At 35.5% G+C, this 23,167-nt stretch overlaps 1 protein-coding gene across 6 annotated transcripts in view; it reads left to right on the forward strand.

Annotated features, from left to right (window-relative positions):
• Window positions 1-23,167, forward strand: part of EPHA7 (EPH receptor A7) — a 169,720-nt gene that overhangs the window by 104,907 nt on the left and 41,646 nt on the right. For 4 of the 6 annotated variants that reach the window (XM_085217627.1, XM_085217624.1, XM_010707611.4 and 1 more), the window contains exons 6-10: window positions 5,951-6,075; window positions 10,861-11,029; window positions 16,417-16,525; window positions 17,160-17,215; window positions 21,036-21,161. In XM_085217627.1, coding sequence (XP_085073753.1) covers window positions 5,951-6,075; window positions 10,861-11,029; window positions 16,417-16,525; window positions 17,160-17,215; window positions 21,036-21,161 — 585 coding nt within the window. The remainder of the gene's footprint in view (window positions 1-5,950; window positions 6,076-10,860; window positions 11,030-16,416; window positions 16,526-17,159; window positions 17,216-21,035; window positions 21,162-23,167) is intronic. The other 2 variants (XM_085217626.1, XM_010707612.4) reach the window with 1 other exon arrangement.

A 23,167-nucleotide genomic window follows, 5' to 3' on the forward strand; every position in this document is an offset into this window, starting at 1 on the left:
GCAGAGAAATACACTTTATGAAAAAAGAAACTCTTAGAAATTTCTATTTATCTGTTTAATAATGCTCAGCTTAAGAATTATCATACTATTTTCTATTTGTGAGGGTTTTTTTTTGCATGAATTATACTACAAAATAATATGAAAATTATTTTACATATTAGTGTAAACATGAAGATTAATGTAGGAAAATTTTCTCAAGCATTTAAGGGACCACTATAGCTACTCATGGCTTGAGTAGCACTAACATGTTGCCATGCTTTGAGATGTGTGAATATTTTTTCATTCATGCAAATTTTTTGCCAGTTTATGGGAAGCAGAATAAAGAGAGAATAAATAATAAATAAGAGAGAAGCCTTAAAATTTGCCCAGTACCTGCAAACCATTGTCAAGGTTTTATTTCAGATGACATCTGTGTTGCTCTTTGGAAAAGAGTGAGGGCATGTGTCCCGAGGCACTGTGCTTCAGACCAGCACAAATCCCAGTGTGATGCTCCGTGCTGGCCCCAGGTCTCTGACAGCAAGTGCAACCATTCCTCAAGGTGTATAATCTTTTTGTCTACAGATCTTACTGATCAATTTTGGCAATCTTAATGCCTAGATTTTCCCCCAGAACAAACTAGAGCATGGTGGAAGGCCAAGTTCTGCCTTCATTTAACACTCGTTCCCTTGAGAGCAAATTAGTGCAGAAGGGCGCCCTTTGTATAATGGTAGTGCAGGGATAGAAACAGAGTAAGAGAGCTTTGTATTCTCTTCCTGGACAGCCATTTAAGAGCCACCAGTTCTATGCTACTATTTTCATACTACTATTTTCATATATATTAAAGGATTCATTTTGTGTTTGTTGTCTGTAGAGTCCAGGTGCCAGACACAGTTAAAAACTGTTGACAGTCAATGAAACCATGTTACTTAAAGATTTCTGTCCAGAAAGGAGACAACGATGACATTATACAAAGAAGTAGTAGATTATGTTATAACATTTAGAATGCTGATATGTCTGACTTTCCATGATCTGCTTCTCTTAGCAAAGACCTCTTCAGTCAACACACTCAAAGCACTCACTCGGTTGCTGCAGAAAGCCGTTGCAGGAGACCAGTATTAACGCTTCATGGAATGTAAAGTGTATCTTGATAAAGTTTTACAGGGATAAAAAATTTGATATCTTTCTTACTGTGTGAAAAGTTAGTGTTTTTAAATAATTGCCACACCTCTTCCAGATCTGAAAACGGAAGAGGCCAACAGCCAAGAGTTTTAATCCTTTGGTAGTGCTGCTGCAAGGGTCCTGTGCTATGAGAGTGTGTGAGTGCTACTGTTGATTTCAGCAAGTACCAGATGAAGATTAGGTTGTTGTAAGTACATGACTGCTATTACAGAGTAAAGAAAGATAAAAGGAAGGGTGATAGCTCATTCACTCTTTCTATAGCAAATCAGGAAACTGGAGATGCAAATTTAGGTTTGGTTACATTTATTAACCTGTGCTCTTATTCTGCACTGGGAGCGTTTCCTCACCTTCATTTGGGAAACTTTCTACATAACGTGAGACTGCAGAATTTAAACTTGTATTCCTGGGGAGTTGTAAATAGTTTGTTTTATAGACATGAGCTACTAACCACTCAGAAATGCTATTTCTAGAGAGAGCTTAAAAAAGGTACGAGATGAAAAGTTTCCATGACTGATGCTGCCAGATGAAGTTGAGACACATTCATGATGCAGAACTGCAGAAATCTCAGAGAAATAGCTGAGTAGGTTTCTTTTGCTGACTACTCTTTTTTCTTGAAAACAGTGTTAGGGCTGATTTTGTGCTAGAAATTGGCACATAATACCTAACTTTGCTTATGTGTGAAAGTCCAGCTTCGTGTGTTTTCATTTTTCAGTTTATATTGTTTTGTTTCAGCATTTTATGCTTTTATATATATATATATATATAATCCAAAGTGCAAAAGACTTAATTTTGTATCTATCTGTGTGTTTTGGAAAGTATACCGCAGATAAAGGGAAACATCAAGCATGAGAAGCGGAGAATAGCTAAGAATAGAGCTAAAGCATGAGCAATATTATGATTTAATATTTTTGCAGAACTCTGGACTAAAATCATTGTCTTCCAAAACAATCACTGCAGTTTTCTACACGTGAATATTTGCAGATATTAATACTGTACCATATGCTTGGTTTAGCAGTATGAATATAACACATCAGTCTACCAGATGCAAAATTCTCTCTGGAACACAATATTTTCTTGGAATATCCTGCTCTTTTTGACACCTCCGTTTTAACTTTTTCAATAACTTGATCTGGAAATGATGATGAGCTTGAAATCTATATAACTTGAAGGCTTTATCAGTAAAGCCCAGCAGAGTTATATTTCTCTGTGGCTGTGATGTTGAAACCTGGTGAAAAATCAATTTTTCCTTTTGCTGAATGGTATATTTGAAGCATTTAGAAAAGGTGAATGAATGTGCTGAGGGCCTGTCATTCACGAAGTACTTCGTTATGCAGCATGTGTAGGTACATCTACTATTAGCCCTGAGAGGCTGTGTGTGTTTGATGCATTGGATGTTGTGTCAGCAGGAAGGAGAAAAAGAGGAGATGAAGTATATCAGAAAGAAAGTTGATAGCAGATGATGTTTTGAACAGCCTGTATCCCCAGGTGTAATATATTATGGAAATAATGATCAAGACAAATGATGCTTCTTTGTAACCTGAAAAGGTACATTAGGATTGTGCACACAGTCCAAGTTACTCTGGACCGTGTACTTAGTTGTGTCTTCATCGTGAACAACTTTGTTAGAGATTCAGTAGAAATGATTATATTAGAATAAAGAACAAAGTGCTTCTGACCTATACACTCTCATTAAGCTCTCATTAAGAAGTGTAACAAAAAAGGCAGGATAAAGGCAGCATCTATGTCTAGCCTGTACCATTGATTAATTGGCTTATGTGGTTGCTATGGTTCACTAAGGTTTTCTTCCAATAGCAATAGGCTGGTGTATCTTGTCTTCCCCCAACAACTGTTGAGGCTCAAAGTAGGAAACAAAATAAGTTCAGATAACATACTACATTTTAGGAATATCTTGCAATATTGGTCTTATATACAATATTATTATTTTCAGAGCCTCACAAACGCATAGACTCAAGGTCAAAATTGCCAACATATTCAGCCTGCAGGGCTGGGCTCTCTATTCTGCTTTATTATAGATTCTTCTACTGCTGAAATATAGCAGAATATTTTTGGCTAAAAAAAAAATAAAAGGAAAAAGATACAAACAAAAAACTTTTAATCTGATCATGCTTGAATGAAAAGAATATTAATAATCAGGAAACACAGCTCATTTATTTAAGACTTCGCATACTGGCTTGCATGGCTAATAATTCACTGAGATTTTCTTTTGCATGTAAATTCCTTAAGAATGGAATATGACTGAGATATGCTTTGTTCAGATGTTAAGTGGGAATCTTTTATATTTCCCTTCCCCTATCAACATCTTTCCTCTTCTCTGTTTCACCTTCCTCACATTGCCGTTCCCTTCCTACATCTCCAAAATTAACTAATGCCAGAGGAAGTGAGTTCATTTTACTCGAATGCTTAGAAAAAATGAATGCTCTGACCATCGGAATGAAAAAAATTGGATAAGCTAAAACAAAAAGCAGTGAATGTTGAGAACAATTTCTAGTGACATAGATAATATAAAGTTGTTTCATTAGAAGTATGAACATTAACAATTTTGAACATCTAAAAAGTAAATTTAGTAAAAAGTAAAATTAACAGTCCAAAAACATTTATCTGTATGTGATACATTATACATGAAACATAATGACCTCTCTTGAAATTCAGCTGAACTGTTGTGCTACTTATTGAGACAAAGAAGACAGCTAGTTAAATACTGTACAGAAATTAGATGATAGAGTAAATAAGTTTTCTACATTCCACATTCCACTCTCTTAGCTACAAAAAGAATGTATGTACTCTAATTAGAGGGTGAAAATATTCTAAGCTTTTAGAAAGAGTATTCAAGGAGTGATAGATCCTGACTCTGGAAAGCTTTATCAGCCCATGGTGTTTGCATGACACAATTTTATGATTTTATTAGTTTGGCAGCCTACATTAAGAGGTCTTCAACTTTGATTATATTGAATACATGGCATAATAGTTTATAATGAAAATTATCATGCATGGCTTCTATTCTTAATTTTTATGGACTCTTGGAGCCTCTAGTGAAATGTAAATAAATTTAATTTTAAAACCTCTGTGACTATGCATGTTATAATAAAAAGAGCCAGAAACAGAATTAAAATATGAAACTGGAAATCCAATTTTAAGTTTCCTAGAGAATTATCATATTAGTTGTGCGTTAAAGATTCTTACTTTAAGTTTTTGTTTTAATGCTAGAGGACTGTGCATTCTTCATATTTTCTTCGTGTGTTCTTTAAATGAAGCAAAATGAGGATATTTTAATGGGAATTATTGGAATTAAATTTTGAGATGTATGGTAAAAGAAAAAATGTAGTTTGCCTACTTGTTACAGCAAAGTATCCTTGTTCTGTAACAGAATTTGTATCCGTATGAAATCAATGGTAATAATTTTACATAGTGAAAGCATTGTATACAGTTCTGAAATAAAGTTGTTTCTGTTTTTTTCCCATAGGAAAAAGAAAAAATTTAAATTTTCATTATGTTTGTTAAAAATTATAAATTCAATATTGAAGGATACATAAATAAATGTATATCTTATTTTTGCTTACTTTCCTGTCTTCTGAATCTAGTCTCCAAATAATATCATTTTCCTATAAATGCAATTGTCACCTTGTTTTTGAATAAAGGAGAGGAGAATCAGCTTCTCTCTTTATCTCTCTTTCATCTGATTAGTGTTACACCCTTTTTAATTATTTAAAATGATAAATTAAATAATAATTTAATTATTTCCAATAAATTGAACAGGAACAAGGCCAAGTTCTACATAGTTATAGTGCTATAGCTATTTTTTAAAGAGCTATGATTTTACAGGAATTCTGTGCGCACATTCCTGTATGCAGCATGTATGTTTGTGGAAAAGTAGGATGCTAGGATTTCTTTGGAAGTACCCATCAGCAGTAACTCCACAGCCTTTCTTTTTTATTAAGCAGGAGATAAGCTGATCAAGAAAGTTACTTTTTCAGTCACTCATACTATACTAGTTAATAACTATCGTTAAATGAAATTCAATAGCCATTTAATGGTTGTAGATTGTTTTTCAGAAATTTCAAATGACACCTGATTGTGAGCGTTGTTTATTAGGAAACTCTGTATGTGTGTGTGTGTGACTGTGTGCAGTGAGGAAGAGGAATATAGTGACCCTTTATTTCATAAGATCTGCTTCTTAAATTGCCTCAGACTTTCATTACATACCAGAAACTTCAGCTCTAAAGAGAGAACGTTCTGGGAAGGTTTGAATAAATGCAGAAGTCTCTTAACAAAGTTGTTTTCATCTCTAAATCATGCTGTAATCAGATAGTTTGGCAGGTTATTTGTTAAGCAGCATTGGTATCAACTACATGAAGTCAGCCTAAAATATGTAGTTTTGTTTCTAACAGATTATTTTTCTTTTTATAAGTACTGTTGAAACAAATGCAATAAATATTTAGATTCTTATCATAAGTCAATCTAAAAATCTATCTATTGTCTTAATTAGAATTCATTTACCTAATTATTATTCCTATCTCTTCAATTTCAGTTTTGCACTAACTTCAATAATGCCACTTTTTTGCTATTTGCACTTTAATTTGATTTCCATTCTAAGTTTATGAACAGTAGTAGGATACTGCTTGAATATTCATTAGCTTTGAATTGTGAGCTATGAAAAGGTGCTTTCTTTTACCTTAATAAAAGTGGCTCAGCATGGGGTGGGTCAGTAATGACATGTGATTTTAGGCATCCAACAAATTTCCTCATTATTTATTGACGCATCTTGTCCAAACAGCTCCCTCACAAGTCAGTGGAGTAATGAAAGAGAGAGTGCTGCAGAGGAGCGTGGAGCTTTCCTGGCAGGAACCAGAACATCCCAATGGAGTCATTACTGAATATGAAATCAAGTATTATGAGAAAGTAAGTGCATAGATTATCTATAATGTACAACGATGTACTGTTTGCAGCATGTTACCTCACTAAATTGTGGAACAATGTTGTAACCATAACCATGTTATCAACTACCCTATCTCTTCAAAGTCACAGTGATTGTGCTCACTTTTAATAAGTAGTGCTTCCCTGCAAATATTATTGCTAGTTTATGTCACATATATTGTATTTTAGTACAATAAAAGTGAACTATCTGCTCAAAATCAGCCTTTTTTTTTTTCCTACAATTTTCCCACTGCTAAATTGGACTGTGGATATTTTACCATGAGAATTGTTGTTTTCCATTCTTCCTTACATTGTCTTTAAAGCTTTTTTTATTTCCTTCTGTGTCACTGTGATTCCAGTCTTGAGATGAGACATCAAATACAATCCTTGAGTGCATTTGCTATTACATTTTAAGTTGAACAGCTTAGACTTAGTGTCTGAAAACTTTTACACTTCTTATAGTTTCAGCTGATAAATATTCCTTATTTGTCCTTTTAAAAAGACCCATGAACAAGAGATTTGTTTTTTACTCCTTCTCTTGGTGCAGAGGGCTGCTTCTCAATAATAGATGAAGTGATCTCTGTTTCTGTTAGACTGAAATTGCAATCTTATTGATGTCTGTCAGAGTTTTGCCATTCATTTCAGCACGTCTAGGCCTTCATTCTTGATAGCCTTGACGTACTCCAGAATAAAAAAAATCTGACAGCATATAAGCAGGGCCACATGCAGCTGTAAGCTACATGAAAATGGGGTAAAGGCAAGTTGTGCAGCTATATGCTTGTCATAGGAAGTGATCTAAGTGTGGCTCATCTGATTTACTGTAGCAAATAGCATATTCCTAGTTTTTATATAGCATTCTGGGAAGGGGAAAAAAGAATATTTAAAAAAAAATTCAAGGAAATGAACAAAGGAGCTCCTTTGTGATCACTTGTGAAGATATTTCATCTCTACAAACAAGGTAGTAGTATCTCTATATCAGCAAAAGTATGTCAACTTGCTAGCTAACATGCAGTCAGATAAATTCAGAACAGAATGGATATAAAATCAAGTGTCACAGTGCTTAATTACAGAAATATTCTTACCAATAGATATCTATATGAACTGAGAAGGGAATAAATTGGTTATTTGTTGATGTTAATTTCCAGTTTTAGTTGTTCACTTTGATGACTTTTGTAACAAAACTTAGCAGATATTTCATGTTAGCTGAACATTTCTGTGAAAGGAATTTTACTCATTTTGGCAAGTAATTTTTTTCCCTCACACATTCACACAAAAGAAGTCTATACACTAACAAAATAGAATGAAAAAAAAGACACATATTTGCCAAAAGCAAAACTGTTCTCTCTGCAAACAGGAAAAAAATATATATATATGATTTTGCTTGGCTTTGTATCCACAATAGCTCCTGGTCTGTTAAAATAAATTAAACAAAAAATTGCCCAAGATATTATATTTTTCTCATATGATAACTACTAGAATGTACTGTTTATTATTCCCACATGTTAATTCTACTTTAAACAAACAGGAGAAATTCATTGCCAATTTCCTGTATTTGCCAAGACAGGAATTGCAGTTATTTTTTTCTTGTAAGTGAAGGAAACTTGCCAGTATTCTATTTATTGCAGTGAAATTAAGAAAAGAGAGTAAGAACCTGATCCTTCAGCTAGTCACAGACATACTGAATTTAAACCTTTAATTCAGTGAGTCTATTAAAAAAATGCTTAATGACTTGCTTTTGTTTCAAAACAGTGCAGATCAGTTTGAATCATAAGCTTTTTGCTCAGAATTAGAAAGGCAGGTTTTCTTGTTCCATTATTGTGTTAAGCCAACCAGCCCCCTCCCCCCCCCAAAAAAAATAAAAAATAAAAAATCCCACAAACAAACAAACAAAAAAATCAAGATCTGGACATTTTCAGCTACTTTTAAGGCCAAATTAAATCAAACATTTTTTGTGGTTCTGAAGTGTTCTGGTAAGTGGTTTTTTTTCACCTCTCATCCTCCTGGCTACAGCCGGAGTGGATAATGCCTGAAATCTCCCAAGTAAGCCAGTCCTGTGATGTTTCTAGCTCAGGTTATTTTTACTTCTTTGCCTTTACTTGGTTTATTTATTTATTTTTTTTAATTCAAGAACTGCAAATAAGGCTCATTTGTGGTTCAAACCCAAAACTCTGAAATTCCACTGTGGCTTACTGTTGTGAATCTGTATGAGTATTTACAGTCTTATTATGCTCGATTCTCCTCTCTCAAGCATTCCTGTTCTTTTCTCACATATCAACATACATTCCACCATGGTCCACACTTACAGATGATTTAAATTTTCTTGGAGAAGATATGAAAAATTGTTGCGAGCTGAGTTGATGGGCTTGTGCAAATGACTGAGAGAGCGAGGCCCAAGAGAAGCCATTAGTGAATCTCTGAAAAGAAATCATATATGTTGTGTTGAATCCAGTATTTCAGTAGAAGCCTTTGCTGCTTTGTTGACTGTAAAGGGGAAAGTTCTCCATCATTTCTTAGCTGACAAATTGAAATGAGTTACAGATTTATTCCTTCCCCTGTATCTGTCTCATTAGCACTGCCTTATAAAGCTCATTCTTCTCTGGTCATGTGGTGCATCCAGATGCTTGGTTAGCTCATCTCTTCTGCCCTTCAAGTCAGGGTTGCTTTTGCCACTGAAAATCAACAGAGCTGCACTTATCTGTTCTGAAAGATAATCTCGATCATTAAATGTGATGAATCCCATGAATGTGATGAAGACTCTCATCTACAGAAAGGGTCATAAAGAGAATCTAAAGAACTACAGGCTGGTCAGCCTGACCTCGATGCCAGGGAAGGTTATGGAACAGGTCGTCTTGAGTGAGGCCTCACAGCATATGCAGGACAGCCACAGGATCAGACTCAACCAGCATAGGTTCATGAAAGGCAGGTTCTGCTTGACCAACCTCATCTCTTTCTATGATCAAGTGAGCCAGCCACCTGGTAGATGAGGGAAAAGCTGTTGACTTCAGCAAATCTTTTGATGCTATCTCTCTCAGTATTCTTCTAGAGAAGCTGACAGCTCTTGCCTAGACAGATACACTCTTTGCTGGTTAAAGAACAGGCTGGATGGCTGGGCCCATAGAGTGGTAATGAATGGAGTTAAAGCCAGCTGGAGACGAGTGGTGTTCCCCAGGGGTCAGTATTGGGGCCCACCCTGTTTAATATCTTTATTGATGACCTGGATGAGGGGATTGAATGCACACTCAGTACATTTTCAGATGACACCAAGCTGAGAGGAAGGATTGATCTGCCTGAGGGTAGGAAGGCCCTACAGAGGGATCTGGAGAAGCTGGATTGCTGGGCTGAGGCCAATGGGATGAAGTTCAACAAGACCAAGTTCTGGGTCCTGCACTTCAGCCAAACAACCTCAGTCAGTGCTACAGGCTTAGAGCAGAGTGGCTGGAAGACTCTGCAGAGGAAAAGGACTTGCAGGTGTTGGCTGATGCTCAGCTGAACATGATCCAGCAGTGTGCCCAGGTGGCTGAGAAAGCCAATGGCATCCTGGCTTGTATCAGAAGTAGCGTTGCTGGGAGGAGCAGGGAAGTGATAAATCCCCTACTCAGTTCTGGTGAGACTGCATCTTGAATAATGTGTTCACTTTTGTGCCCCTTAGTGCAAGAAAGACATGGAGGCCATAGTGTGTCCAGAGAAGAGCAATGAAGCTGGTGAGAGATCTGGAGCACAGGTCTTATGAGGAGCAGCCAAGGGAACTGGGATTGTTTAGTCTGGAGAAGAGGCAGCTCAGGGGAGACTTTATCGCTATAACTACCTGAAGGGAGGTTGTAGTGAGCTGGGGGTTGGTCTCTTCTCTTGTGTAACTAGTGATAGGACTAGATGAAATGGCCTCAAGTTGCACGAGGAGAGGTTCAGGTTGGATATTACAAAAAACTTCCCTGAAAGGGTGGTCAGACATGCAATGTGCTGCCGAGGGCAGTGGTTGAGTCACTGGCTCTGGAAGTGTTCAAGAAATGTGTAGATACGGTACTAAGGAATATAGTTTAGTGGACAACATTAGTGGTAGGTGAACGGACTTCTCCAACGTTAATGATTTTATGATTCTGTAACTTTTTGAATATAATAAATATCTTTGATACAGTTTTTATCACATTTGAAAGTGAGCAGTTACTCATAGGACTTGTAATATTACAGCTTTGTATTTTGAAAGTGTCATACTGAGCTTCTCTCCCCGGATTCTTCTTGATGCCATAGAGTCAGAACGTGAGAACACCTAGAGAAAAAATTGAAAATTTCTACTCAGAGACCTAAGATCTTGATGCAAAATCCATCCGGGTAAACATTAGTCCTATTATAATTTTTTAGAAGTGTTGGAAGTTAGGAACAGAATGTGTTCTGACCGTACAGTAACAGATTTCCCTGTCCTTGAACTGTTTAAACTCTACAGGTCCCTCTGGAAAACTGCGTTCAAGCTATTTTACCATCATAATTTCACAAAATGTAATCCGAGCCAAAGAAGCAATTGTTTTATGTCTGGATTTTTATGAGTAACAACATGAGCATCCCATTTGAATTTTATGTTACACTTCGACCTCGTCATTGCAATGGCAGTATTTTGTAATACTCCACAGAGTATGCTTTATTTTTTATGATGGGGAAAAAAAAAACATTCAACAAATTGAAATAAACTACCCAGGCTGGCTGTCAGTTGCTGATGTGTAACCATGATAAAATCTGACCTGTAAATGTCATTTAAATCTTTTGTCTGATTGTTTCCAGGATCAAAGGGAGAGAACCTATTCAACAGTAAAAACCAAGTCCACTTCAGCTTCTATTAATAACCTAAAGCCAGGAACAGTATATGTTTTCCAGATTCGTGCTTTTACTGCTGCTGGTTATGGAAATTATAGCCCCAGACTGGATGTTGCCACACTAGAAGAAGCCACAGGTAAACATTTGGATCTATGGGAAATTTGCATTTTCATTAAGTAACAAGTGAAGCATTTCAGAAGTAGTAAGTAGAGCAAAAAATTAAAGAGTCATAGGCAATGTTATTAAGATCAGAAGAAAAAAAAATTCTGAGTGGATTTTGTCATTGTATTTTGAAGGATGAACTTCAATTAGTTATTTTACCATAGAACTACAGTATTCTAATATTTATAAATATTATAATATAATTGTATTATATTATAATATAAACTCTTATAAATAGCCATTATATTTGTAACATTGGGTTCTTCTTCTCTGATGCAGAGAAAATGAATTTTTTTTTTTTTTTTTTTATTTGAGCACACATATATTCCCTTCTCACAAGAGGTTATACGAGCTGAGCAATTCTGCTAGATTCTTCAGTAACTGAGGAGAGAAAGGAAGAACAGATTCAATCCATTGAGGCTTCCCCAGGACATATTTTTCTGTGTCATTTCCTAGGAAAAAAAGAAAACAAACAAAAACAAACTTTTACACAGTTTTGTTTACATATGTGATTGTCTTTTTTCAGATATATGTCTGTTCTTACTATCTTCTGAGCTCAGTTTCACTTATATTTAGTAAAGAAATAAAGGTCTCAAAGACATTGGATTTCTCTAAGGTTCTTGTAATAAGCAATAAGCTGTGTAAAGAAAAAAACAGACTCCTTAAATCCTCACAAAGGAAAGTATAAACCTGGAGCATGAACTTGCTCATACAGTACACCAGAGATTCGTCTGTGACAACTCAGCAGGGAGATACTTTGGGAGAGCTTGCACTTTCTTGATGCTGAAACCAATCACATACCCTTGTTTGTCTAGAAATTTCACTGACACATTTTTCACGACTCATCATGTATGTGCATGCATACTTCCACGTTTTGAATCTTCAGGAGGAAACTTTTGTACCACTGAGAGGTGGTAGCCGTGAGCCAGCTGATGGGAGCTGTCCATATCCCTGGCAGAAAAATTTGGTCATTTGGGTTTGAGTCATTTGCTTCAGGTTGACCTTTCTAGCAGCTCAGCCTAGTTTGGAGCTGAAAATACATAGCCTACAGGTTCAAAAGCTACAGATACCAGCTCTGCTCTGTGCTTTATGCAGATACACACAATTGCATCTTATTTAACTGCAGCCAGGTGTCGCCTGAAGAATTTGTGGGTATATTTAAAAAACAGTACTTGGATCTTAATCTTGTTTCCACGCAGGATGTGAAAATTATCAATAAGAAGTAATAGCACACACCTGATAGACTTAATTGAAATAGTAATTATCATAATGGTAGCAATAAAATATTATGACCAATGTTATTAGCTCTGTCTGATAGAAGGCTTTTTATCTGTAGAGTTCTGCTTTACATAGGCAGTCAGATTCAGTGAAATCTCTGAGATACAAGCAACAATATCCTGAGTTACAGACAGAAGTAATTTCATATCTGAGTAAATTTCTGGGAAAATAAAAAAATATTTAAAGGTTTTTGCAATCTGCCATAGATTTCTACTAATTAACCACAGTTGCTTAAAATTATTAGACCAAAATGTTTCCCCAAAATTTCGTTAATGACATGAGTATTTTCCTACTGCATGTAAGCAGACTAGTAGCCACTAAGATGAACAAAGATCATTTCTGAGATAAGCCTTAAAGAAATCTAGTGCCTTGACTGAAGTTTGATTAACTTATGGAAGAGTAGAAAATCCTAGAATAAATCTGACCCTTTTGCATCATGTACACCTTTTCTCAGTCCAGGTGATGAAAAGATACATACAAATCAGTGACATACTTGGCCAGTATGCACACTAGATTTTTTCTCTTCTCACAGGCTAGCTTTGTTTTTTGACATTCCATGTCATGTGCTTTCACAAAAGAAAATTTCAAAAGTGGCATATTTTCAATATTCTTGAGAGGAGAGTAAAGGATGCAGTTCCCATCAATGATAAGCAACTCCAATGTTCCATATATAATTTTCAGAAATAATTAAAATGTTGGTAAAAAGATAGCATACTTAACAAGTTATTTTAGAATTCTCATGCAAATAAGAGTCTTTGTTTCTCATATTTTATTTGTATTTTTATCAGATCTGGCAGGTTAATAAAATTGGGCATGCATTAGCATTTCATAAGAAGAACATTAGTGAATCATTTTTATGAAATATACTGCACTGTACAAGTGAGCAGTAAACCCATGTTACGCTACAGTTAAGAGGCACTGTTTTCTACTTATTCCAGTGACTTTCTGAATGTGGCTTTTAAAACTATCTGATTATTTCAAGAATATATATAGTGATAGTACTCAACCAGCACAGTTAGCTAGCCCTGTCACATACTCAATTTCACCTGATATTTCAGTTGTTTTGCACCTCTTGATTGGTGCAGTCGATTTAACAGATTTTTGTATTGTAATCAAAACTGCATGGCCACTTCTCAGTATTTGAGAAACAATCTACGTCATATAACCTTATATGCAAAATATACATATTTAATACCTGTATTCATACATATTGTATACGTTGGACTACATATACATGCTTATCTTTTTAAAAAAAAGCAAAATTATAAAGCAAAAATGCTTTATGAAGGTAGTGTATTTATGTTCTGTACTATATATGTCTCAGAACAAAGTACCTGAATCACTATATTTTGTTCTTGGAACTTCTGCTGTTTATTAGAGAAAAGTCCCAAAGGAAAAAAATGCAGATCCAAAGAATGTCACTTAAGTGGTAATTTTATCTTTTGATCCACTGAATTACTTGAAAGATACCTTAAATCACTTTATTGTTGAAGTTTTCATGTTCACTTCATCAAGTATTTTCTGTAGCTCATACATTTCAGGTTGCCTGCGTGAAAAAATTGTTGCTAGAGGTGCAGTACAGCTTTTACAATTAATCTCCTCTTTTAAATCCTCCAGGATATTTGGGTGTACATTCCCCATCCCTTCAACCATATACTTAGAAGGTAGCCTTAACTTCTTTAAAGTAAGAACTGTCTCATTCCTTTGGATTAGCAGATATTGCAATGTCAGATTTCACTTGTAGTTGCTCCCTCTCTTGCCTTCTAAGACTGAGCACAGCTTAACTGGAGACAAGGACAGAATTCTCTGTCTTGCTGATGTTTTCCTGCCACCACCACTGTGGCAACACCAGTGGATGGCAGCCATGCCATCTGCACTCCAAAATCTTTTCTCTACAGCACTCTTACATCTTTATTTCTGTCAGACCACATTCCAGAAGTTGGAATCTGAATTGCGTGTAAGCCAAGTAACAGCATGAGTTCATAACACAAACAGGAGAAGCAGCACAGATACAATACATGAACAGAGGCAGATGTCTCAGACTGCTGTCACTGTATTCTCACCAGACCGTGCCCACAACCAGAGGTTGTTTTTTTTCAAATATGTAAAAGTACATCATGCACTACATCCCACCTATCTTACCAATTGGACAGTTTACTCTGCCCCCAACATTTTGTAGAGCCCAAATAACATCCTTGGCTTGCCTCCAGAATGTGCTGGTATCCAACATCTTGAGGCAGTTATGCAGAGCAACCCACTCACATATGTCAACCTCTATGCACTCAACTTGGCTGCTAGATTAGGTGACAAGTTCGAGTGGGTGTTATTCCAAACTGTTAGATGGATACAACTTCGCACACTAGCCATTGTGACAAGATGGCTACGTTTTCACTTCCAAGTAAGTTTTCCAGAGGAGTTCTAAGAAGAAATGGTAAAGTTTTAGGAAATTTTGCATAAACTCAACATACCTGTGTTTAAGGCTGTGTCATTTGATGGGCAGTCAGTGTTACACAGGAACTGAATTGTATTATTTGCGCCCATACACTCCTGTACAAGAGTACACTAATTTCCTAAACATTGCACAGATGGGATATGTGCAGGCCTTTGGTAGCACCTTGCTGACCTGAGGATCTCAGGAGGTTATACTCAACTCAAAAATAAACGTTTGTTCTTTTCAGTTAAGGCCCAATATGAATAATGAGATAATCCTCGCCTGCATCATGTAGAACATTGAGAAATTATAAAGTTTCTTTAGGAAATAAAACTAGGGGAGAAGAAAATTTCATCTTGACACAGAGGTGCTGTTCTACACTGTTTAACAGAACAGGAGGATTGTTATTTTAGGGGGGAAGCATGTAGCACAGATCAGTGACAAAATAAATCATGTTGATTGGTTTACTTCTCCTAAGACAGAGTAAGGAAAGGACTAGTGTATTTGTTTCTATGGGAACCTGAAAACTGCAAGAGCAAGATTCTGTGAAATTCATAAGATCGTTGTCTTTAGTTAGCACTACCATGACTTAATCAATTAGCTGTATTAACATACCATCTACAGTTTAGTTAATCAGCTGAGAGTATTTTTATTTTTTTTTTACACCTTTCTGCTGCTTCCAAATGACTCACACTTTCACAGTCCCTACCTCATTATCACTGCCTGGTGCCTCCTCCTTTATTCTCAGCCTCTTGGACCAGGCCAGATACTCACTGTTACAAATCAGCATAGCTCCATAATGTTCAGTAGAATTGTACTCATTTAATGCAGCCGAGTGTAGGTCCACCCTCATTAGATGAGTGGCAAGTACAGTATTTAACAAACTTTGAGGTATCTCAGGCTATGTATTTACACCCTCAGTTTAAATTAATGTGACATGCATATATTTGCATTTATTAATAACATTGGCATAACTGAATAAAAAGAGCAATAGTGTGTGGATATTTTAGCATGTAAAATCTCTGAAGCATGGAGAATTCCATTTTGTGTTTGTGGAAACACTTTTTCATTGCTAACAGAAACAAATTTTAAGTGATAATAACAATTTATGGTGATTAATAGTAATAAGAAAGAAATATGCTAAGAAGTCTGTGGTAATAGATAATCTTTCATCTTAAAAATTCTTATTATACTTAGGATACCGCTTCTTAGGATTATCATCAAAGTCATTTCAACCAGTTTTAGAGGCTAGAAGTGGAGCTCTTCAGCATTCATTCTCCTGCTGTCTCCTTTTTCAGGGATGTCTTGTTCTCTTTTAGGAAGGAGTTAGTCACCGAGCAAAGCAGAACAAAATGCAGCAGTAGGAGAGTTGATGCTGGCTTTCAGCAAACTGAAATGGTTGGTGATGACTTTTGGGAAATAGTTGTACCACTTTGAGCAATTCCAGCATAACCCCTTTTTATTTCCTGTTGATGATCAGAGATGAGTTTCTGATAGAGGCCTTTCTTTATTTAACTTAATCAATTTAAGAGTCTTGGGCAACTAAAAAAGTAAACTAATCATCTGCAATTCATTAAGGTCGATTTAATTTTTTGCAGCTTTTTTGCAGGGAATAATTTTAAGATAATCTCTGCTCTTTGCCCTGTTTGCAGCCACCGCTGTTTCCAGTGAACAGAATCCTGTTATTATCATAGCTGTAGTCGCTGTGGCAGGAACCATCATTCTGGTCTTCATGGTGTTTGGATTCATCATCGGGAGAAGGTATTGCACTTTACCTAGGCATAAGAACATCTAAGATGGTAATTTGCAAATCTGAAATGGAACTCGTGGATAGTAAGGACATTTTTTGTTTAAATCTCGTTATCAATTATACAGTTTATCCAAGACACTCTTAAATCAAGATGTTCTTTCAGTCTGATGTGAATGTGCTGTAAAAGGAACCCTTACCACATTCTTTACTTGTACTCATGAAAATTCCTTTCTGTTTAGTTTCTCTCACACAGAGAAGCCTGACACTTTATCTGATCAGCCTTTAAATGACTTTGCATTCAAGAAAAAGAGGCACAGTAAGGTTAAGAATACCCTCATGTAAAGTAGTGTTCTACTTTCAAGTTCTTTAATCCTCTGTTTTATCCATAGAAGCTTTTCACAAGAACAAGGTTCTTTAGGACCTGTCCCAACTAGTATTTGATACAAAAGCCTTTTGATTACAACTGTTCATGATTTATTTAAACCTCTGCTGTCAAGAGAATTATAGCTCAAGCTTTCAAAGGGCCTACAGGAGTTAGGTGCTCATGGCCTGAAAATCCCAGCCCAAAGAACTGATGTTGTCAGGACTTCAGATGTGAGGAAGTAAATCATTATTTACCAGTAAAACTGACATCTTTCCTTTCAGGCATTGTGGCTATAGCAAAGCTGATCAAGAAGGGGATGAAGAGCTTTACTTTCATTGTAAGTGTTCTGCTTTTTTTGTCCCTTTCAAAAATTCCCAACTGCATTACTGTAGGCAATACTAAAATAGCGTTCTGTGAATTGCAAAGTTCAAAGAAATTCAAAAATGCTATGTAAATAGCAAGTTAAACACTATAAAAATGTGACCTACAGAAAAAGAATGCTGATTTAAGTCAGCATTGCTCATATAATTTTATTTTTGTACATGCATATGATAAACCATTTTTTTCATTCAGCATTTTTTGATGGGTTGCTTTGAATATGCTTCATACTGTCCTAATGATCACTCTGAGATGCAATATTTGAGAGGTCTTCGGCTAAGTTACTATATGATTTTTACCTTAAGTAAACTTCAGATTAAGAAAGTGGCTGTCACTGTCTCCATCATTTCCCAAAAGCTGTTTCCAAAAACTGCAAATGCAATAGTATCAATGTTTTTAACAATGTCCTTAAATTATTTATCAGGAAAAGAAAGATTAGATGTTTCACTATTGTTCTAAAATCACTTCCCTAGCAAATAATAGCAAAGTCTCTCTTTTCAGAATTTTAACTGAAATCTGAATTTACGCTAGAACTCAGGGAAAATTCAATAAAATAATAAAATAAATCTTCCTTAATGACAATAGAAAAGGTAGGATGAGAAAAGGGCTAGTGCAGTTAAAAAAAGAATATTTTCAGTTGTATCAGAAAATTATTTTAAAAACTTTTACGTTAGCCCTTTCTCATTTCAGTTTTATTGTCATTTTGACATAATAAATAGAAAAATATTTGAAATAGTTTTAGAATTAGCCATTAACTCAGGAAGTACACAGTTAAACTAAGTTACAAAATGATTTTGTGTGTTCAAATTGCAAAAACACAGAATTAAACCATATGCAATTTCTGACCTGATCCCCTACCCACCAAAAAAGCCTGGGTTTCCAGTTTTTATACTGGTAGACAATGCCATGTAGTCCTACTGTGCTGTATGTAGCCTTTGTTGTCTACCAGCTGTAGTTTAACAGTAGTTAAATCCATCTGATTTTGTTTTTATGAAAACAGTAAGGTTTATCTGGTTTTATATTTATTGAAATCATGACCTACTATTGGAATGTGATGACGGAGAAAGAAGTAGCCACTAGTCAAAAATCTATAGTATCTTCTCAGTGCATAACTCTAAAGCAGTAGCTCTAGCCAAATATCCATTGAAAATCAGATCACGGTTTATTTCACCTTTCTACCTGGACAGAATCAGATCAAATGGAATCTGTGAGTATGGATGTGCTGCTACCTAAATCATTTCATTTAAATGCAGTGAGTATTAAACCAAGCAGTGACAACATTGCAGCTTTTATCAATCAGTTTATAATCTGTACAAGAAAGGTGGAAAATAATAATGGGATAAGACTTATTTACAAAGTGCATTTGCAGAACAGCTGATTTTAAAGAGTTCATCGAAGATCTGATATAACTTAAATGTTTCTATTCTAGAAGCAATGGTTTTGAAATTTGCCTCTCACAGATGCACTATAAGCTTTTCACATCTTCAGAAGAGCTACTGCTTTCACTTTTTAAATCCCCATTATGTTCTGAAGGAAAAGATCGACTATGTATTCTTGTATTTGAGCATATAAACAAAGGAAAGATGCTAGCTAAATAATCCCTCGCCTCATTTCAATTATCTATTATGTTATTTGTTTGAGTGGAAGTGTAAGCAAATTAACACGAAAGCTGCTACTTAACATTTAATAGTTGATCTAGAAATTGTGAGAAATCTTTATTTCTCTTATTTCACTTTGGAGAAATCTGGTTATCCGGAAAATCAGTCAGGACAGTTAGCATACGCAATCTTTTTAAAAATAATAGTGCCAAATGTAAGTCATTTTTTACCAATATAGCTTTTCATCATCTATTGATTGACAGCCTAGTGTTTAATTTTGTTTGATACTCATAAGCAGAAGAAGATGGAACGCTGTGCTTTGGTAACCAGCTGGTTCATAGAGCTGTGAACAGAATTCAGAACTGTGACGTCATTCTTCTCAAGGACCTCGAGGCAACCTTCTTATATGTAGAGATATCACACTGGATTTTCAAAAGCTTAACTTACAACAAACATTTAACACAAAACTATTTTTATAACAAATTTTAAAGTAGTGCTTTCAGTAGAATATCCTATCTTTTATTTCTATCCCCCTGAATTTTCTGTGGCCCAAGTGCTACATTTAAAGACTAAAAACAGTGGAGGAATTTACTCAAGCAATTCAAATTTATATTTTGCTTCCTCCTACCTTCTGCTAACAGTGTCTTCAAATCCATGCCAGCACTATTTCACGTTGGTATTCTGTCAAAATGTTTTATGACAACCTGAATAAAGAACCATCAGAGGACCATTTGAGATTCACAAGGTTACCTCCAATCCAGGCCTCTTATCAAAAATACAATGAGAATGGCTCATTCTCCATCTCCTTGCCCGAAAGCGTTATTATAGGAGTTTAATCTATTGATTTATTCTCCTTTTCTGTGGTCTTTTTTTGGTTTTAATAAATATATTTTTAAAAATCTGTGGTATTGTCAATACAATTGAAAGAACATTTGAGTACATAATATCACGAGCAATAACATCTGGGCAAAATCTTGAATAAAATTTCTATATGCAAATTCATTAGATTCCTCAGTCAATTACTTTAGCTTTTTCTTCATACAAGTTTTTAATTTTATGTTTTCATCAATCACGCAATCTGACACGTAAAAATGTGATTAGTAAGCCATTTTTCAATATATCTTGATATTTAAAATATTTTATGATCAATTAAGAGATTACAAAGCAACTATAAATTATTTTTGTTATGTATTGACTTTTGATCCAATTCATGTATATCAGTACATCATTTAGCACTGGAACATTATTGCTTTTCCATATTGAGTTTTAATTTGCTGATTTAATTAAAACCCAGAACTGTAATCCTTGAGAGTCAAATTAATTTCATAAAAATTGCTTGGTTAATAGATTTTCAGGTTGCTCTACTTTCACCAGAAGTTTCTGCTTTCAAAAGAAGAGCAAATAATTTTCTTGCATCAGCAGGAAAAGGGAAACACTGCTTGCTGGCCAGAGCACTATGCTGCCTAAGTTACACTAAAAGCTGTATTGGAAAATGAAGGAGTAGAACCCAGGTGCTACATTTTATTCACTTAGGTAGTTGGGAGAGGTAATTGTTCCACAGCATCTGTTTTCCCTTCCTGTGTATTTACACATTGATTATAAGTGTTTCTTATGTTCATATTGTAGTGTAAGACACATACCTAAGGATAAAAATTCTAAGAGGTGTGAATAATTTAACTTGGCTACTGCTGGAATCTGAAAATACATTCAGTGGTTTAAACAAATTGAAGTAGGTAGAGGAGCTTTTCAAATCCCTGTAGAAGAAAGAGATAACGTAAAGAAATGTTGTTTACTCAATCTGGGAAAAGAGGGTAAGCTGTCTTTACACAGAAAAGAAAGCTTCACCTCCTTTATTCCCTCCTCCCCCACCTCACTTTACTTCTACTCCCACTCAGGTCTTGTATTTTGTTCCACTGACTGTTATTTAATGTTTATTCTTTCACTCAGAGGTGTAGGTGAAAATGCTAATGTTAGTCATTTTTAAAGCTGGGATTGTGCACTTGTGTCAGCGTGCTTACAGATGATGCCTAAAACTAAAGTTGCCTCTCAGAGCAGCTGACTCAGGCACTGTGGAAGCAGGCTCATTCTTCCAAGAAGCACTCTGCATAATGAAATTCCTGGGCTGGCTGCATAATAAGTGCCTTTGCTTCATCACAGTCATGCTTTCTTACATCATTACAGTTAAATTTCCAGGCACCAAAACCTACATTGACCCTGAAACCTACGAGGACCCAAATAGAGCTGTCCATCAATTCGCCAAGGAGCTAGATGCCTCTTGTATTAAAATTGAGCGTGTGATTGGTGCAGGTAAGGCTGTCGTGGCTTCCTTATTCAACTGTTCCATTTAGCCAGGATGGAAACTCATATATCATAATGACAGGCAAATAATTATACCTCCTCTACAGAAGAACTTTTTGCATTCACCAAAGTGGTTAAGAACAGTGAAACTACACTTGCTTCTAAAATGTAACAACAAACAGGGAAACAAAAAGCTAAAAAGGACACAAAAAAGGATATAAGTATATGTAGAATTAGTATATGTATAAGTATATGTAATAAGTATATGAAGATTTTGCTTGACATTGAAGGGCTGTGAGTTTTTAATTTCTATATCTACTGCTTAGTATGCATTTTTTGGGGGGGAAGTGATTTTGCTTTTATTATTTACTGCCAGAATGAATGGGTTAGGCATGATTGCAAATTCTGCTTGCTTTTCTATTGCAAAACGGTTTTTTGGCCTCTCATTTTTTCTTTATGTTAGTAAGGAAAACTGGCTGCAGCACAAAATCTTACATGCAGACTAGGAAGGTCTAGTTTCTGTAGAACAAAATCTTCCCTAAGGCTGTTTTCTGTTCTGCCATTTTTCTTTTTGATATTTTATGAAGACAAAAAGTTATTGTTTAACTTCTTGTGACTGATTGTAATTGCACCAGCATTACATTGCTTTTCTTCCTCTTGAACTGTCTACCACCTACTTAAGTCATGGTGTTCATGCTCTAAAAAAGCAGTTTCATTTGTTTCCATTAATAAGGTACGTGACATTTTTATTGCACTACTCTATGTAGTGAAATTAAATTTCTGTGGGTAAGAAAAATATCAAATACTTGGGATTCCTGGAGGAAATGTTATTTTGCTTTCCTGTTGTTTTATAAAAGTATTAGTAAAATACTTTTAAAATCACCCTGTAGTTTGGCATGACAGTAAATTACATACTGCAGTATTATTTTAAAAGAGAATAATAAAGATCTCTAAAATAAGCTTTTTTAGCAGAAAAATCTTTACGCTTAGAAATCACAACACATTTTTAAAGTAACCTCACTCTTGTTGAATCATGTCTTTATCAAGGACTTGTACCATCGTAATTAACAACACTGCTTGAGAAAATTACTGTTTCAGATGACTAAGAGCATAAGAATCCCTACTAATTTTCTGTGATGCTAGAATGGCAACATCTCTTCTAATAAATATGCAGTATACAAGATTAAAAATCTAGATTAGCACAGAAAAATTACAGAGTTTTATCTTTTGCTTTGAGCTAAAAAACTATCATCATTGCAAGAGTTCTGAACATGATGGTATGTTCAGTTGGACTTTCTGAAGCCTTCTGAGCAAAATGCTGAAAATGCTTCACTTGCAAAAAGGATACAATTTAAGACACTAATATTTTCAGTGTTATGGCAAAGGAAATCCACAATGTTAATTTTGTTGACAGATTATTTTTTTATTTTAATTACTATAACTGATAGCAAAAAAGCTTGTGAGAGTAGTCGTTCTAAAGAAAGTTATTTAGAAGTACTATGGTGAAGATATATTGTGTAGGGGGGTTTTAGCTATGGCTTTACCCTATGAATGTAGAGTGAAACGAAATCTAGATACAGTAGAACACTAAAGACTAAAAGAAGCAGCTGAAACTTGTATATCAAAGAAGAGTGTAGAGTTGCTGCTAGTGACAGTACCAGAAAAGCCACTTAGCAGTCTCAATGTGTACCAGCACTGCTGGCCACCTCACCTGTTGACTAGTGCCCTGTCTCTCTCAAACAGGCTGCAAGTATGTTTGTGCTCAATTTGCATGAGGGTTATGTTTTTTAGTTGCCAACATTTTCATTACCATCCTGCTGTGGCCACCTGTCAGATACAGATTGTGGTGCCCACTGTGTGGAGTCTTTGTTCCTACTTCAGATCCTTTGTCATAGCCTGCTACTTGTTGACATGCTGAGCTAGTGGCTGTCGGCTGTGCAGTGTTCACACCCTTGTCATATTTTCTGGGTCCATTTTGGGCACCTTTTCAGCTAACTATATTGCTTTGCTGGGAA

The sequence above is a fragment of the Meleagris gallopavo genome, chromosome 2, assembly GCF_905368555.1.
Source record: "Meleagris gallopavo chromosome 2, MGAL_WU_HG_1.1, whole genome shotgun sequence".
NCBI classification, from domain to species: Eukaryota; Metazoa; Chordata; class Aves; order Galliformes; family Phasianidae; genus Meleagris; species Meleagris gallopavo.